Source organism: Simochromis diagramma, unplaced genomic scaffold (assembly GCF_900408965.1).
Source record: "Simochromis diagramma unplaced genomic scaffold, fSimDia1.1 OVJJ01000055.1, whole genome shotgun sequence".
Taxonomy (NCBI): Eukaryota; Metazoa; Chordata; class Actinopteri; order Cichliformes; family Cichlidae; genus Simochromis; species Simochromis diagramma.
In genome coordinates this window covers 817,446-836,819 of record NW_024387070.1, presented here as the reverse complement: position 1 = coordinate 836,819, position 19,374 = coordinate 817,446, and the positions used below count along the sequence as shown (strand labels likewise).

At 45.5% G+C, this 19,374-nt stretch overlaps 1 protein-coding gene across 1 annotated transcript in view; it reads right to left on the bottom strand.

Moving 5' to 3' along the window:
• Positions 1-1,493: 1,493 nt before the first annotated feature.
• The window catches only part of mylkb (myosin light chain kinase b), a gene marked incomplete at its 5' end in the record, with an annotated part of 39,428 nt that continues 21,547 nt past the window's right edge, over positions 1,494-19,374 (bottom strand). Inside the window, 16 exons of the mRNA XM_040045337.1 lie at positions 1,494-4,531; positions 5,220-5,332; positions 5,457-5,585; positions 6,011-6,101; positions 6,508-6,631; positions 6,798-6,950; positions 7,041-7,164; positions 7,280-7,497; positions 8,911-9,114; positions 9,192-9,282; positions 9,403-9,435; positions 10,584-10,698; positions 10,779-10,969; positions 11,080-11,236; positions 11,326-11,453; positions 13,582-13,629. Of these exons, the coding sequence (XP_039901271.1) occupies positions 4,403-4,531; positions 5,220-5,332; positions 5,457-5,585; positions 6,011-6,101; positions 6,508-6,631; positions 6,798-6,950; positions 7,041-7,164; positions 7,280-7,497; positions 8,911-9,114; positions 9,192-9,282; positions 9,403-9,435; positions 10,584-10,698; positions 10,779-10,969; positions 11,080-11,236; positions 11,326-11,453; positions 13,582-13,629 (2,048 nt within the window). The remainder of the gene's footprint in view (positions 4,532-5,219; positions 5,333-5,456; positions 5,586-6,010; positions 6,102-6,507; positions 6,632-6,797; positions 6,951-7,040; positions 7,165-7,279; positions 7,498-8,910; positions 9,115-9,191; positions 9,283-9,402; positions 9,436-10,583; positions 10,699-10,778; positions 10,970-11,079; positions 11,237-11,325; positions 11,454-13,581; positions 13,630-19,374) is intronic.

Sequence of the window (19,374 nt, the reverse complement as noted above, 5' to 3'; positions counted from 1 at the left end):
CTAGAGATGCTTTTTGAGTAAAGGTTTAACTACAGCCAGCTTGAAGGCCTGTGGTACATAGCCGATTATTAGAGATAGTTTGATCATATTTAAGATCGAAGAATTAATTAATGGCAGGACTTCTTTGAGCAGTTTTGTAGGAATGGGGTCTAAAAGACACGTTGATGGTTTGGAGGAAGTAATTATTGAAGTTAACTCAGAAAGATCAATTGGAGAAAAAGAGTCTAACTTAACATCAATAGTACTAAGAGTAGCTGTAGATAATATTACATCTGTGGGATGATTACTGGTAATTTTTTTTCAAATGATAAAAATTTTATTTGTGAAGAAGTTCATGAAGTCATTACTAGTTAACGTTAAAGGGATGGTTGGCTCAAAAGAGCTCTGACTGTTTGTCAGCCTGGCTACAGAGCTGAAGAGAAACCTGGGGTTGTTCTTATTTACTTCAATCAGTGATGAATAGTAAGATGTTCTGGCTTTGCGGAGGGCTTTCTTATAAAGCAGCAAACTATTTCTCCAGGCTAAATGATGATCCTCTAAATTTGTGACACGCCATTTCCTCTCCAGCTTACGAGTCGTCTGCTTTAGGCTGCGTGTTTGAGAATTATACCACGGAGTCAGGTACTTCTGATTAGAGACCTTAGTTTTCACAGGAGCTACAGTATCCAGAGTCGTACGTAGTGAGGAGGTGAAATTATTAACAAGATGATCGACCTCTGTTGGGGCAGCGTTCAGGTAGCTGCTCTGCTCTGTGTTGGTACAGGGCATTGAAGATGATAACAGTGGGGGGATTATAGTCTTAAACTTGGTTACAGTTTGGCTGATGGACTCATTTTGTTAGGCCGGTCACTGCAGTGAACATTCAGCACTGTTCCAAGTTTTCTCTGTGTGGATATCGGCTCTCGCTGTGGTTCTCTGGAGTCCCACAGCCTCAGAAATGTCTCTAACTTTTTCCAGACTGATCGATGTCACTGACTTTGTTCCTCATCACATGATGTGCTGAGATCTTTGTCACACAGGTCTTGCAGTCATCAGGCTTTGGTGTAACACTGATCTCAAGATTTTCCCAAAAAACTCGAGCTCATTCATGAGGGGTAGCGATAGCTCAGTAGGCAGAGTGGTCGCTAGAATAGGAAGGTCGGTGGTTCCACCGAACGGCTACCCTGAGGTACCCTTGACTAAGGTACCGCCTCTACACACCACCCACTGCTTCACTGAGTGAGTGGGTTAAATGCAGAGGACGAAATATCCCACGTGTGGGACTCTAAAGGTTTGGAGATAAAAAAGATTTATTCAGAGACTCTGAATCAATCTTCTATGTAACATGTTCTGTTAAAAGGTTTGGAAAGTGTTCATGCTTTAAACAGTTTTATTTCTGTCTATATGTGCAGATATTTAAAATGTCTTACAGACTCTCGCCTGTATCCATGGAAAGAAACAGTTTTTAATGCAACAACAAAAGTCTTAACCCTGAACAAATCACAACAACCTGGTTTTGTGATAAAGATTTATTTGGTATCTGTGAGTAACTACAGTCGTAGTGTTCTCATACATGTCATCTGCAGTTCATCAAACTGATATATATTTATAAAAATTAGAGAAATATAATCTACATACATCTAATACAAAAACAATCAGCCTAAGAGTGAAGTCACTGCTGGTCTGAGGTGAGGAGGGTTTAATAACCGTGAACAACATTAAGTGCAGGCGACACCTTTAAGAAGACAGATGCTCGAAAGATAATAATAACAAATCTGTGCATTAAATAATCTAAAAATAAAACATTCTGGAAACAAACCACCAAACACACGAACAGGTCAAAACATCATCGAGACAAAATCACACACAAACACACCGGTGACTTTTCAAAACACGTCTTTGGTTTCAGACTGAAACTTAACGAGGCCGTAAAGCTTAAAGAAGTGGATTCACCAACAAGCAAACAGCTGGAATGTGCAACAAAAGTCACGACTTTGACGCAGAGGCACGAAGATCAGCCGGAGACGGCGCCGCGTGCTCACGCGCGTTTATCTGCTGGCTGCTGTCAGGACTGTGCTGCACAATCAAGCCTCGGCAGGTCGGAAAGATATTTCCATCTTTAAGGCGTCTCTGATGTAGACTCTTTCATTATGTTACTAATCAGAATACTTTATGAGTGTAGAGATCTTTAACTGTTGCAGATGGAAACAACAAATTTGTAGAAATATTTATATAATCTCAGTTTGGCTGAGCTTACAATGCATGGAGATGCATCTGGTCCAAAATCCTGCATTCAGGCAAAAATATGAACATTTACAGGATAAAATGTTTTATTGTGACATAGTGAGATAAGTACGATTATATCTGCAGCTCATGAAAAAAGGCTCAAATCTTAAATTGTAAAAAATCAGATTACTGTTGAACTTATGGTTCGATCTTCTCTCATCTGTGGGACTAAATGTTGCTTTCATTGGTCGACACCGAGGTAAAATCCTCTCAGCTCGCCGAAGCTCGCAGCAGGTTTTGTCCCTCGGTATGACAGACGTCAGCAGATAAAAAAATCACTCCGGGTGCTGTTAAGAGTGACGACGCTCTGAGGCTCGCAGCGTAAGGCCGAGTCGATTTGAGCCCCCTGATGTCTTTTGTTGAAGCCGGCTGTCAAAGTCGCAAATAGAAAAGAAAGAAAAGTGCTCAAACAGAAGAAAAGAGCCGAGCTGACAGATTCAGCGTTTCCCAGCTGAACGCATCGGCATCCTCAGCCTCTTACTCACAGAGCTGCTCACGTCAGAGGCATCTAATGACACAACTGAAGGACTTCATTACCCAGAAATCCTGTGGGGCAATGTGTTTACTGAGCTCCAATTAAGTATGAAAAAGTGGACCTTTTCTACTCGTTCCCAGCTCTGTATGATCTGCAAGACTCACAGTTCATAATAATCCTTCTTTAGCTTACACTGGGCTGCGGCGCAGCTCTGTCACCTGCTGTTTCTTTAAGGCCTCCCTTCCTAAAAGCACTTCTGATTGGCTAACGTCTGGAAGCCTGCAGAGGGGCAGCTGTGTATTGAAATGAGTGATGAGATCAGCTCAGTGTGGCGGCAGAAAAAAAGGACATTGGTTTGTGAACCAGAGCACGCTGAAGTGTTTTTACACGCCTGCTGGTCACAAACCCGGACAGCGCGTCGGTGGCAGGAAAAACCGAGGTGGTCCTCTTTAACACGGATGATTGATCAGTATCATTTTGGCTTCAGCTTCAGCACCAACACGATAAATGACTTCTTGCCTTCAGCTGTCATGCACCAGCAGCTTTTATTCACAGTTCGCCCTCCACTGTGGTGCAGCTCTGTGAGTATTCGGCTCATCTCCGCCTTCCTGCTCTCCACCAACTGCCTCATCTTCTCCCTCCCTTGGACTCCCACAGGGAGTGGGTCTCACATGCACGACCTCATGGTTGACTTCAGCTGCAGGAACTAGAGCTGCCACGAGTCTTTAAAATATAAGCGTGTTTATAAGGACGGGGATTAGAACGCACTCTTGGTCGACGTTTGTGTCAAACAGAGCTGAAACACAGTCCAGGCTTTCTGGCCGTATTCTCACAAATTATTTAGGAAACTGTGAATAATTGTAGCAAACGTCACTGGCAGAGTGTTGCAGTGACACAGCTGCTGTGTGGCAGCGAGCATCATGTTTCTGCCTGTCGAACAGCAAGAAACCACCACTGTGTGTGTGTGTGTGTGGCAATCATCAAACATGAAATCATTTCTCAGAGCAGACAGGAAATCACAGGCATGAGTCCATGTATGCTGAGAGGGCGGAGCCTGTGTTCTGCCTGTCTGAAGGAGGTGTGGTTTAGCACAATGTGGTGCGAGGCTGAAGTGGGCAGTTTGAAAAGTATCAACATTCAGTGAGTGTTTACCACAAAGTTCTTATATGGTTCCCCACACGGATCAATAAGCCACACCCACACAGATTTAACATCCTGAGCCCGATAAAAATATATAATGTGACATCAGAAACACGTGCAGCGTAAGAACCACGCTGATTATTTAGCGTTAGATATTTTTAACGCTCAGGACATTAAATCACTTCATCCATTTACTCCAATGATCCCAGGAGGCTGAAACGTTAAGATCACGACTCATTACTAAAAAAACAGAAACACAACAAAGCCTCATTAAAAATCTAACCTGGCTGCAGCTCTGCACATGCTCAGTGCTTCAAACCTAAGTGCTGCCCTGCTCACTAAAAACCAAACGCGAAACCTTCTGCATGTGAGGACAGGTGTGGCAAATATTCCCCACCTGTCCTCCAATCAGAACCTTCTCTGTGGGTAAGTTTCCTGCTCAGGTCCAACAGGTTGAGTGGGAGAGATTGTTGCTCATTGTTGCCTCCTCCTCTCCCTGTGGGAGTCCAGACAGTCGCTCCACTACTCCTCCTCTTCTTCCTCCTCCTCCTCTCCAGCCATCACCTCCACCAGCAGCTCGGCTGTGCAGGTCGCCTCCCCCAGACTGTTAACGGCCTTCACTGTGTACTTGGCATCATCGTCTCCTGAGACCTGCAGATTTATACGACAGATATGAATCACATGCTACCTTAATTATAACCTATCACATTAATTCTGCTTCGTGTTAAATGATTTCACTTAAAGACAAAACAGAAGAAAAGTGAGATTTTCAGTATCATCAATATGACGATGCAGATGATGTCAGCATGTTTCTGTCTTATGTTGTATTCTAAGAGACACTTAAAGGTTTTAATTGCTTTAAATTACATCAGATTTAAGTGAAATAACATCAAATTTCAACAAGACTGCTGATAATTATAAAATATAAAAGGTTGGGCCAGTAAAACTACGAGGCACTGCCTGGGGCAGTAAGGTTAGACACTGAATTATTACTGATATTAATGTCTTCACCATGATGATGTGTTGTTTTCATCAAAGCACAGGACAAACTCCACAGTCCTCATCTGCTCGCTGTCCTTCGTTGCAGCCGCCACAAACTCACTCATTCCCATGCAAGCTTAAAATGAAGGTATGCACACGTGCAGAAAAACACGTGACCTCTGCCTCATCCAGCAGATCCAGTCCTACAGTTACACGGTGGACGGTATAATCCGCAGAATACTCGATAACTAACCAACACCAGGCCCAGTCCATACTTAGACTGAAGTCAGTATATCTGTATATCACCAATCTAATGCATTTCAGTACAAAGCTGCCTAAAGTTTACATGACCTCTGACCTCTGAAATGACTAGACTGCAGTTTCCTTCCTCATCGTAGTCGATCTGGAAGTGTCGGGTCTCTTTGATGGGCTGGTCGTCTTTGTACCACACCACCTCTGGATCAGGATAACCTGCAACAGCAACCGTTTCTTTATTAAAAACCACGTTTGCACAGTCGTTACTAGAAGGAAGAATCGTTAAGACGAATGCTTAATCAGACCCTCCATCAGGTTTGGGCTACAAACATCGTTGTACCTTCTATCTTGCAGTCAAAGCGAGCAGCGCTGCCCTCCACCACCTCCACGTCTTTGATGACAGTGCTGAACGTCGGCTTACACTCGGTTTTCTGCTCGTACTCTAAACACTCCAGGAACTGGTTATCCTCTAAAAACACACACATGCTAGTTTCACATCTTAGTGAGGACATTCAGTTGACATAATGCTTTCCCAGCCCCTTACCATAAAAATGAAAGCCTGACCTTTAACCTAAACATAACCTAACTGTAACTTTAAAACAACCTCAAGGTTTGTGGGGACCAGCATTTGGACCCCAAAAGTGACTGTTGGTCCCTACCTCATGCCAATTTGTGGTACCCACAATCACATTTAAACACACAATCCTTCATCAAGGGCATAAATACTGTGTCTGTGGACAGACTGTGACACAGACACGTAAAGAGCCTGTAGAGAGGAGCAGGAACCTCAGACTGAAGGTCTGAACAGTAGACATGGGCAGGCCTGTGTAACTGTTGGCAGTCTGTCTGCGACTGGCACAGAACTGATGCTGCTTTCTGTTCTGGTCTTTCTACCTTCAGTGGGGGAGCCTTTCTTGGCGCTGACTCCAGCCATCATGGCCATGGATGACAATCTGCCGATGGCTCGAACAGCGTGACCCGTTTTCTACGAAGAAGAGGAAGAAAGATTCGCAACACAAATACAAAGACAGATGCAGCGACTGAGGCTATCGGTCTAACTACCAGTGACAAAAACATAAAAACATCTATTTGGAAATATTTTGGCTGGAAAAGGGCAACAAATGGGAAAATGAAGGACTTTCATGAACATCACCCCAAACAAAAATGAGTTGTACATGAACGGAGACCTCTGCACTTCCACGCTACGACACTTTGACCACACAACGCCAAATCTCACTCGATGATGCACGATGTCTGTCTGTGTCTGTGAACAAGCACGTCCAGTGGAAACGTGCGTGCATTCTCCGCATGGTCACTTATACTGATTTGTGAATAAATATATCTTTATTGTCCTGTGAGACTCTTGGGTCTCTGTCTGTCCTCGTGTTTACCTGCCACTTCCTCCTCAGGATGTACTTCTTCATCCTCTCCTTGGAGAGCTTCTTGGCCTTCATGGTGTTCGTGTCCTGTTTCAGCCAGGGGTGTTCGAAACACTGCGCGCAGGACAGCCGAGCCCTGGAGATGGATCGGGAACACTTTACATGAGCTAGACTTCAGGATTATTTATACTGGCACACTTTCTCCTACATAACACTTTCAGCTCCTGGTTCTCAGTTTTTCCAGCACAGTGTACCTACTAATATGGTTTCATGTAACACACTGATGATACACTAGGTCTTACTTCATGTCTTTTTTCAGCAGTTTGGTAATGAAGTCTTTGGCATTGTCAGAAATTTCATCGAAGGCTTCGTCCTCAAAGTCCCAGGTGGCTGAGGTCACATTGGACAGAGTCTCGTTGTCATTGTCGCCCATAAAGGGAGACAGACCGCTCAGCCTGAGAGGACAAACCCACGACAACGTCAGCCAAACTAAATCAAGCCAAAACAAAGCGTGCACAGATTGTAGCAGGCAGCTCTGCACTAACAGTATATAACAGATGACTCCTATGCTCCACATGTCGGTGGGATAGCTGATGGGTTCGTAGTTGATGACCTCTGGAGCCACAAACTCTGGAGTCCCGAACAAAACCTTCAGAGTTCCTGCGTTTTCTGTGGGAGGAAGCATCGGCCGTGTGATCACAGACAAACTGTTTATCTGCCGGACTGTCATTCCACACCCGCCTAACAGAACTCAATGAAAATCAGCGATTAAGTTTAAGGTTACCTAGCCGTCTGGCGAGGCCGAAGTCAATGAGTTTGATTTTGCTGCCAGTCTTGTTGATGCACATGATGTTCTCTGGTTTGAGGTCGAGGTGCACGATGCCCTGTTTGTGGATGAAGTTGACCCCATCAATGATCTGCAGCATGTATTTGATCACCTCTCTCTCCGTCAGCTCAAAGTCTTCATCGATGATCCGCTCAAACAGCTCCCCGCCTGAGATCCTGTAGACAAAGCAAGGGAGGAGGTCTTTGCTTAAATTACAACAGAACACATGGTGTTAAGTTATTTATCATTTCAAACCTTGTTTTATTTGTCAGTACGTTGCAATACAATCCAAAAAAGTTGCTTTCATTCGTCTGGATGAAGCGTTTATAGTGGGAGAAACGTTTTGTCACTCACTCAAGTGACAGGTGAGTCCTTACCTGGACGACTGAGCATGCATCAAGACATCCACACAGGTATACAGCTGCAGAAACACTGACCCCACAGGCAAAGATATTAGAGTTTTAATGCGCTGCTCTGTAACTGTGGACAGAAAGCCTCTGATGTCTTCTCTTTGCTTCTGGGAGGAACTAAACCAGACTGATGTTAAAATAAACCTAAAGCACCTCAACATCTAAATTTGACTTAATAACTGTAACAGCTTTGACATCATTTATTTCTCAGAAGTTTTACTTTATTTAATCACAGTAAACTGAATATATTTACATTAAAAATAAACAACCCAGAGATATTAAACATGGTCCAAGAGCTCGATCTTTCTGTCTACAGCAGGGGTGGGCAGCTCCAGGCCTGGAGGGCCGGTGTCCTGCAGGTGGTCCTTGATCCAACACAGCGGATTCAAACGGCTAAATTACCTCCTCAACATGTCGTGAAGTTCTCCAGAGGCCTGGGAATGAACTAATGATTTGATTCAGGTGTGTTGACACAGGGTGATGTCTAAAACCTGCAGGACACCGGCCCTCGAGGCCTGGAGTTGCCTACCCCTGGTCTACAGCCTTTAACAGCGCCACCTTGTGGACATGTATGAAAGATGTTTTTCTTTTCTTGAGGGTTAGAAGACAAAACCATATTTCTGTAACGAGGCTGTCGCAGTAATGAAGCTGCTGAGGAAACATTATCAGATCTCAGAGGGCGGATAAAAAACAAAACCTGACGGTAAATGTCTCGTTTCCTGCGCTCCATCAGTTCGGATCATGGCAGCAGATAGTCGCTGTTTACTTCATTTAGATTGTTTATCTGAGGAAACATTCTGTAATAAACACTGAACGTTTCCCGTGATTACGACAAATTATGAAGCCCACTACAAATTAGACACTTATGGAAGAGTTCAGCTGAAAATTTCAGCAGCTGAACAGTTTTACGAGAAAACAAAAAGTTTGGTGCCGCTGCTTCATCAGATCTAAAATCAACAGAGGAAATAGCTGCCCTCAAATCCCTCTCATGTCTGCTCACAAACTTATTTTCTGATACTTTGTGAAGCCAAAACATCTCAAGTCCGTTTACAGACCGGTCATGTTTTAAATCTATGAACCGAACAGACATTTACTGCTTCCATCCATCAGAGGCTGAGCTCATCTGTGACTCCTCACCGCCAGCTGCAGTGATGTAAGGAGATGTGATGGATCACTTACATCTCCAGCACCATGACGATGTCGGACTTGCCCTCGAAGGCGTCGATACACTGGACCAGTTTGGGGTGATGGAGGCTGTTCATGATGCCGATCTCCTGCCGGACGTTGTCCTTCTCCTTTGCAGAGTAGGCTTTGATGAACTTTCCGGCCCAAACCTTCTTTGTAGACTTCTCCACCAGCTTGAAGACCTGACCGAACTTCCCCCTTCCATGCAAACACAACACTGTGAGAATGTCTACAGAGGTTAAGGTGCATGATGGGAAATGTGAGCGCAGACTTACGTTCCCAGCCTCTCCTCCACGTCGTACAGGTCCTTCACCTTTATGTCTGTTCTGATGGTCACATCTCTGTACTCCGGCTCTTTCTCTGAGTCTGACACACAGGCAACACACAGAGGTCAGAGGTCACAGACACGGGAGGACTGAAGATGTGTGAATGCTGTGTGAAGGTTAACGAACATCCGTGTGGGTATACAGTTAGTCAGTGTCATACCTTCATCCTCCTCCTCTGGCTCCTCTTGGTTTTCTGTTGGACGAAGCAGAGTTAGTTCAGTCAGTCTGGTTAGTTCATTCCTGATCACTGAGATGCAGTTTAGTTTGATTGGTTTAGTTGGTTCTGGTTTAGTTACAGGTGAACAGCTGGAGGTAGTGGTGGACCAGGTCTTTCGTTAGGAATCATCATGGAGCAGCAGACGTGATGAAATCAGACCAAATGTTAAGTTTTTTTAATCACGACCCTCTCGTTCATCTTCTACCTCAGCAGCTCATGATTATGAAGCTTAGCTCAAGGGCACTACCGAGACTTTAGTGGCCTAAAACCAGCAACCACTTAAGTCAGGAACTGGGGTGAGATGATCATGACCACCTAGACCAACAGAAACTCCAAATCTATGATGAGTGACCCGACCAATGACCGGAACATTTGCCCAGGAAACAGTAGATCAGGATTATTTATGCAAATATATAAACATAACATGTACCACCTGTCAAACTGGGTGTTTGTTACACCAGTGAGGTGGTCCTGTCTCTTACAAAGCATCCTGCATCATGTTTCTGTTGTTAACAGTGAGATTTGACTTATCCTCCCATTTATCAGATTCCTAAACTTGTGTTTATGGCATTAACATAAACTCAGATTAACTGAGCACAGCAGGTCTGTTTCACTGGACATGAATTTGTAGCAGCTTCCCAATCTCTACAAAGCAGCAGTGGTTCCCAGTACCCACTGGCCTCCCTTCATAACATCCATTTGGAACCAAATGAAGAGAAAACTCGTCTCGGGGTCCATCACTCCAGCTTAAAGACAGCTTTATGCATCCAGATGTTTTGGTGTGAGCTGCACAGTTCTGTAGCTACGAGCTGTCTTCTCTTCAATGTAATGATTTCTGGTGCTCAAAGCATCAAACATTTATTTAAAAAACTGAGCAGGAAGCTTTCAGAAATCCTGAACCGCTTCCTTAAAACATGCAGTGAGCTTGGCTAAGGAAGATGTTTATGCTTACATCCCACCACAAGCCTCTCATCATGGACACGTCCTTGACTCATTCGTTTGGCAGACGTAGTTTGGCAGATAGAAAGTAGTTGTTGTGTTGATGTGTGATGAATGATCCCTGTAACCATCAGAACTTCAAGAAAGTTCTACATGCATCACCAACAACTCAAGGAACAACTCACCATCAGTGTCCACCAGTCCGACAGTCACAGGTTCAGATTCGGCGCTCGGCTCTCCGACTCCGTAGATGTTCTCTGCCCGGACACGAAACTTGTACTGCCGATCTGGGAGGAGGTTCTAGAGACAAACAGACACTTCACCGACCCTTAAAACAGCCCTTTAACAGTTTCTGAGCCGTGCTGCGAGAGAACACTCACCTGTACGTTGTAGGAGGTGCTATTGCAGGACACCAGGTGTTTCCACTGCTGCTCCACGGAGTCCCAGATCTCCAGTTTATAGGACTGCACGGCGCTACCTCCATCGTAGGTCGGCCCGTACCACGACAGCGTCAGGCAGGACCGACGGATGTCTGAGGCCGCAGGAACCTTTGCTGGGGGGTCGGGTTTATCTGAGGAGGGGCGGGGATAGATGACGATGAACACAAGCTGAAAATATTAAATTTTGCAGCTGATTCTTTCAGGAATCATTAAACAGGAAGTGCAGACGCTGCTGTCTCACCGACGATGGTGAGGTTGAGGGCGGCCTGTCTGAGGCCGTAGCTGTTCTTCAGCTCGATGGTGTAGCAGCCACAGTGTTCCTGCTGCCCGCTGCCGATGGTCAGCCTGCTGCTGCTGTCGTTACTCTCGATGGAGATGTCATCTGACCCCTCCTGGATCTGAGCCCGAGACCGGAGAGGCAGGAGGACGCTTAGACAAACACTTAGACGTACCATAGCCTCAGCCTTAGTCTCTCTGTGTATCTCACCGGTTTCCTGAACTTCAGCCAGGTGCAGGTGATGGGCGGAGCTCCAGAAAACTTGCAAAGGATCTCAACTTTCTCCCCCGCCAGAATCTTCATGTCCTCAGGGAACTGCAGGATCTGAGGAGGCAGAGCTACACACACATATCAATAATCTATAATCAATAACAGGAGTCCTGCATTAGAGACCTTTAATAATAATTAAATAATAATTCCTTTAATAATAGTGTGGGAACTGACTGTGATCAATACTCAGTCGTGGAAAGAGGAAGAACAAAGTCGTCACCAGACTCCATGTTCTTTCTATTTAATCTGACAGGAGCTGAATGAAATCAGCAATCAAAGCAACTTCTGAATGAAAATTTCAGCAACAGCAGTTTTACCATCATCACATTGCTCCAAGGCACTTAGGCAGAGTTTCAGCCAGAACTGCAGCGCCCCCTGCTGTCAGTCAGGCATTAGACTGACTTTGTTATACTTCAAATGCAAAGAAAGAAGTTTTGCCTTCATGACTTTGCAGTTTTTGTACATCTCTTTTTTTATTATTGATTGATTGTCTGACAGTCCAGCTCTAAAGTGACACTAAAGGGCCAATAAACCCGCTCTTCCCTGCAGGAATAACAGAGACAGACACTAACACATGGGCTGTGTCCCAATTCAGGGTCTGCAGCCTTCAAGGCCGCATTTGAAGGCCGATTACGTCACAGCGACGGACGAAGGCTGTCCCAATTCAAAGGCTGCTCGAAATGCGGCCCTCAAATGCGTCCTTCATTTCCCTGAATTTTAAGGACGGGCCTGTGAAGCTTTCATGGCCCAACATATCCCAGACTTCATAGCGCGGCGGTGGGTGTAGAGTGAACTTTAAGTAAGTACTGAATATGACGTCACTTATTTATGTTGTTTAATAATGAAGAACATTAAAACATTCCTGTTGGCCACATGTCGGCAAAGTTATGTGACATTAGTGACGTTTGTACTAACTTGTTTTTAAAGCCTTTACTTTAAAGTATACGCCGTTCGATAGTCGACCTTAATCTTACAGAGAATGTGATGATTTCATGGATGGAGAGAATAGACAGACTGTTCCCTGTTTGTGAAGGACTGCTAGGAAAGTTTAACATAACTGTCTGTGCTGAATCAGTCTTATTAGGTAATGTTCAAATAATGTTATCATCCCAGTGTTTTCAGTGTGGGAGAAAGTACTCAGGGCCTTCAAGTTACACACTATGAAAGGCAGCAACAAGTTCAATGTTCAGAAACCTAAAGTCTGTATCAGCAGCAGAATGGAGCTAAAAATAAATGTTGGTTTCAGTTCTATGAAGCTTTGAGTATTTTGGATCAGTAGCTGCTGTGTTTGTTGCATCATATTGCTGTGACTGTTTATATGCTTTATATATTCTGAGCTAAGTTGATCTATAGTGTTACATCATATTCTATAAGGATGTTATGTGTTTGTAGACTTTCTGCCCAGTTTGACCCATTTAGCAGAAGTCAGCCTGTTTAAGGCTCTGATATCTATTCTGTGTGACTTAAAGCAGTTATGACATGGTCTGATTTTCTCACCCAATAAAGGAATATTTCATATATCAGTCTACTCTTCATTCTATCAGACACAGTTATCACAGCTCGTACATTTGCTTTTTATAAATATATGTAAGCATTGAGCCAAATTTAGTAATGACAACATATTAAACGAACAATATTTGTCTCTTATAATACATCTGTATATACACTGTCACAGATACTTGAGTGTCTTTGAGTGAAGATTTATAATTTATAAATATAAATTTATAAATAACTTGAATCTTTACTGAAGCTCAGTGTTTGGCACAGAGTTCATGTTCACTGGTGTAATAACTAATAATGATTAACATAATAACTGTAATATTGGCCATATTATATTTACATTACCAAAGTGAGAGGACTCAGATAGCTCACATAAAAACAAACAAACAAATGAACAAAAGATGTTCTCCTTCATCTCTGTCAAACACAGCTGTATGACACGTTTCCAGCTGTTAGTATCACGGTTGCTAGGCAACCTGGGCAGCGCGACGGAGGCTAGACCGCCCATTTCACAAGCCTCGCACTTCCGGCCTTAGCCATCTTTGAGTACGCGGCCCTTGTGGACCGTTAAGGCTGCAGACCCTGAATTGGGATACAGCCATGTTGTCCAGAAACATGCCCGCCTTTCCCATAATGCACCTGTCTCAGCAGGACCTCCCTGCCTGGTAAACATGATTCACTACAGGTGAGTCTCACCTTGTTTGGGCGGAGTCTTTGGAGTTGGCTTCTTTATTCTGGCTTCACCTGAAACAAGAACACAGCAGGCGGTCAGACACTTGAACCAGACGTTCAGACGAGCTGTGATGAGGAAACGTGTGGCTGTCATTTCACAGCAGAATCAGATCTACTGGAAACACGATGACTTATTCATGATGTCTTCTAAGCACCTCAGAGCCTTCTCAAAATCTCTGCAACCATCCAAGCAACGAATATTGTTGTACTGCACAAACTGAGCCCTGGACCAGATGATGCAAAGACCCATGAGGGTGCAACAAATTCAATAACCTCATTATGTTACTCTGGAGCTTCCCAACACCTCTGCAACTTCCACAGCGACCTCTAAAACCTGCCTTAACCTATTAAGACCGCATGACACGTGGACAGAGAATTTCAAGGTCTAAACATCCTTAAAACAGTTCCTGGCAAGTGTTCAAACAACCTTTCACAAAACCACCCCTGAGACCTTTAATAGCCCCCAAAGACCACTCTGACAGGACTACTGACATGTCAGTGCATTTAGAATATTTTTACCACCTCCACAGAAACTAAAATGTGTCGGTAAAACAAGGGGATAGCTAACTTCACGGAGACCATTAAACACATTCCTGGTACTTCTGGGAAATTAGTAACCGTTCTTTCAAGACCTCTAAAACCTCACTAAGGAGCTTTAATGAACTTTAAAATCTCCACTGGACCCTCTCCACGGTCCTCTGGAGCGTCTTTAAGACCTTGGCCAGCTCCAACTTTAAACCCTCCATAAACCAATTCAGGAGCTCTGAAACAAGTGGACAATCTCCTCAGTGATCCTGCAGACTTCCTCTGGAACCTTTAAAAACTCCAGAGAGGCCTCATCAAGTTTCTACCATGAGACCTCTGAAAACAACTGAGCAGACAGAAACACCTCCCTGCACACAAGCTTCATTAACACTACGTTTCCCATCAGACACTGCACACAGACCTGGTGACACTGTAAGCATCACACTCACAACAAAGATGAAATGATGACACTGAAGTGAGGACATTTACAGAAATGTTCCTCGTTTAGAAAAATCGCACAGACCGAATAAAATATGCACGAAATAAAAACGTGAATGTGCAACAAGCACATCTGAAACTAAGTGAAGAGTGTCATGTAAGTACAGACACGGTTTTCCTGACTGCTTTCACACGTGTCTCACATCGTCCTGCTTTGTTGTGTTTTTATGGAAGCAGAAGACTCTGTGCGACAGGAAACACACAGCTTATACGAGCCTCTCTGAGTTTGTGTTCGTGAGGCTGTTTGTCTTCTTCTCTTTTAAATGTTTCTGTCATCAGCTGCTTTTCTTTTTTAGTTTAAGGAACTTTGTCCTCACAGAACATCTAGTAGAGGCAGGAGGAGGAGGAGAAGAATGTGAGACAGACGAAGAGCATCTCTGATGACCGTACATGGACAATCTAAAAATAGTTCCACTGGATGCAGGAAATAGTTCCTGGAGTTTGTTTTTCTTGAGATGGCTGCAGATGAAGAGGATAGAAGAATCTGTTCACGCTGTCTTCTTTCTTTGTTTCCTCCTTCAGATGTTTAAGACTTTCCACCTGACCACACCACAAAGTCTGCTGTTACCATCGGTCTGGAGCTCAGGCTCCGTCCTTCCAGCCTCGCTGCTTTGGCTCTGTTTTCCTTTGGAAACACAAACACGAGGATTTTCCAGCACAAAGTTATTTTTGCTCTCACAGAAACTCGCAAAACAAGCTTGAAGCTGCTACAGTCAAAAAAAGCAGCTGCTCGCTTCATGCCCCAAATAAAAATGGTGGATGTCATCAAGTCGCTCATGGTGCTGTGACGTCCTTAACACCGGCCACTCAGGTCCCAGTGACGTGGTGACATCATCAGGTCAGCACAAGTTGCACGCTTGGCTGGTTTTTGTTACTTGTCTGCAGAGAAAACACACACGCACGCACACACACCACGCACGCACACACACGCACACACACACACGCACGCACGCACGCACACACGCACGCACTCACTCACACACACACGCACACACACGCACACACACGCACGCACGCACTCACTCACACACACGCACGCACACACACACACGCACACACACGCACGCACGCACTCACTCACACACACGCACGCACACACACGCACGCACACACACAACGCACGCACACACACACATGCACGCACGCACTCACTCACACACACACGTGCACACAAGCATACGTTCACACCTGCTTTGGAAGCAGGACGGTTTGTGTCTCCTGTCAGTAAAGCTTTAAAACGAACCGCCTGGTGAGCCGAGCCTCTCTCTGACCGACACTCCGACTTTCACTTTCATGTGTGAAGCTCTGACCTTTGAACCGCGGTGACTGTCTGAGCTGCAGAATCAGACACTGAACCTTAGTAAGAAGCTGATGAATGTGTGCAGGAAACACATTCAGTCTGAGCACTTGACATCAGTGTGTAACCAGCCGTGTGCAGACATCAGTGTGTGACCACGCGACGCTTCAGTATGTACAGCGGCCCCTCCCCCAGTCGGTCAGCAGGTTAGTATGAGAAAGCTCATGAAATGAGGAAACACAAACAGAAGCTGAGCTCTGAATGTCAAACTGTCCTCACAAAAGACAGGCGAGCACAGGTCTGCAGCTTGATATTAATCAGCTGACGGTCAGAGCTGCACTCTGATTGGCTCCTTGCTCTGTCAGTCACAGGAAGCACTTCTGTTTTTACTTCTGCACTGAAAGTGAAGAACTCAGTGTTTCCGGTACACGCCATCCCAAATATCAGCTGCATACCTGCTGACACGCCGCTGCAATAAGAGCCCCTGAAAACATCCCCCCAACCCCCGACCACATGGGTTTTAAAAAGTTTAACAATTTTATCCCGCCCACTTCGTAGCTGCAAGACTAAACTGACAGGTGAGAGTGAGCAAGCACCTGCAGCAGATGGTTAGGACAGGGAGCAGCCTCTCCGTTGGTCTTGTGCTCATCTTTACTGTAACTGTGTTTCAGGGTGGAGGCTGACACATGCACACACGCGGCACCACACAGCCTCCAACCTGCTGCGTGTCTCTAAGCTAACGTGGGCCCACAGGCGGAACGACGGCTTCACACTCGACACTGTCACGTCTTTTAATCAGCAGCACGCAAAGTAAAACAAAGTCTGTCAGAGCGCGAGAGTCAGAAACCAGGCTTAAATGAAGTGGGAGAGAGGAGCAAGCGCCCCCTCCCCGACATCATCGCCCCGTCCTTTCCGCCCTCTGTCTGCTGCTAAAACTCTGCGGTCTCCGAGAAGTGACTGAAAACCAAAGCAGGAGCCGAGCTCCGGTCTGAGACACTCTCAGCTCATGTCAGGTAGATTCCAACCGGAGTCTGTTGCGCATACATGTGGAACAAACAGTTAAAGGTCAGGGGTCAGCGCCGTGGGAGAGGGTTTCAGCTTGAACGCAAGAAAAGTGTCTGTGGGCTGTGATATGAACCTGATCAGAGCAGAACAGGACATCCATCCACAGCAGTGGAGCCACTTAGGCAAATGCACACACAGACACACACACACACACACTCTGAGCAGGAAGGATTTAGAGTTGGATCATAAAGATAAGAGCAGATTTTCCACTGAGGGCTGCAGACAGAAACATGAAGCTGCTGCATGTCAGAGTGTTTTTCGGGTCGCAAGCTAACTGGCCAGCAGCGGAACGAAACGGCTGCACCATCACACTCTGACACGGGGTGAGGGGGGTGGGGGACACTGGACCCTCTCCACGGTCCTCTGGAGCGTCTTTAAGACCTTGGCCAGCTCCAACTTTAAACCCTCCATAAACCAATTCAGGAGCTCTGAAACAAGTGGACAATCTCCTCAGTGATCCTGCAGACTTCCTCTGGAACCTTTAAAAACTCCAGAGAGGCCTCATCAAGTTTCTACCATGAGACCTCTGAAAACAACTGAGCAGACAGAAACACCCTCCCTGCACACAAGCTTCATTAACACTACGTTTCCCATCAGACACTGCACACAGACCTGGTGACACTGTAAGCATCACACTCACAACAAAGATGAAATGACACTGAAGTGAGGACATTTACAGAAATGTTCCTCGTTTAGAAAAATCGCACAGACTGAATAAAATATGCACGAAATAAAAACGTGAATGTGCAACAAGCACATCTGAAACTAAGTGAAGAGTGTCATGTAAGTACAGACACGGTTTTCCTGACTGCTTTCACACGTGTCTCACATCGTCCTGCTTTGTTGTGTTTTTATGGAAGCAGAAGACTCTGTGCGACAGGAAACACACAGCTTATACGAGCCTCTCTGAGTTTGTGTTCGTGAGGCTGTTTGTCTTCTTCTCTTTTAAATGTTTCTGTCATCAGCTGCTTTTCTTTTTTAGTTTAAGGAACTTTGTCCTCACAGAACATCTAGTAGAGGCAGGAGGAGGAGGAGAAGAATGTGTGAGACAGACGAAGAGCATCTCTGATGACCGTACATGGACAATCTAAAAATAGTTCCACTGGATGCAGGAAATAGTTCCTGGAGTTTGTTTTTCTTGAGATGGCTGCAGATGAAGAGGATAGAAGAATCTGTTCACGCTGTCTTCTTTCTTTGTTTCCTCCTTCAGATGTTTAAGACTTTCCACCTGACCACACCACAAAGTCTGCTGTTACCATCGGTCTGGAGCTCAGGCTCCGTCCTTCCAGCCTCGCTGCTTTGGCTCTGTTTTCCTTTGGAAACACAAACACGAGGATTTTCCCAGCACAAAGTTATTTTTGCTCTCACAGAAACTCGCAAAACAAGCTTGAAGCTGCTACAGTCAAAAAAAGCAGCTGCTCGCTTCATGCCCCAAATAAAAATGGTGGATGTCATCAAGTCGCTCATGGTGCTGTGACGTCCTTAACACCGGCCACTCAGGTCCCAGTGACGTGGTGACATCATCAGGTCAGCACAAGTTGCACGCTTGGCTGGTTTTTGTTACTTGTCTGCAGAGAAAACACACACGCACGCACACACACACACGCACGCACACACACGCACGCACACACATGCACGCACGCACTCACTCACACACACGCACGCACGCACGGACGCGCACACACACACGCACGCACACACACGCACGCACACACATGCACGCACGCACTCACTCACACACACGCACGCACACACACGCACGCACACACACGCACGCACGCACTCACTCACACACACACACGCACACACACGCACACACACACACGCACGCACGCACTCACTCACTCACACACACGCACGCACACACACGCACGCACTCACTCACACACACGCACGCACACACACGCACGCACACACACACACACGCACGCACACACACACATGCACGCACGCACTCACTCACACACACACGTGCACACAAGCATACGTTCACACCTGCTTTGGAAGCAGGACGGTTTGTGTTTCCTGTCAGTAAAGCTTTAAAACGAACCGCCTGGTGAGCCGAGCCTCTCTCTGACCGACACTCCGACTTTCACTTTCATGTGTGAAGCTCTGACCTTTGAACCGCGGTGACTGTCTGAGCTGCAGAATCAGACACTGAACCTTAGTAAGAAGCTGATGAATGTGTGCAGGAAACACATTCAGTCTGAGCACTTGACATCAGTGTGTAACCGCCGTGTGCAGACATCAGTGTGTGACCACGCGACGCTTCAGTATGTACAGCGGCCCCTCCCCCATCTGTCAGCAGGTTAGTATGAGAAAGCTCATGAATGAGGAAACACAAACAGAAGCTGAGCTCTGAATGTCAAACT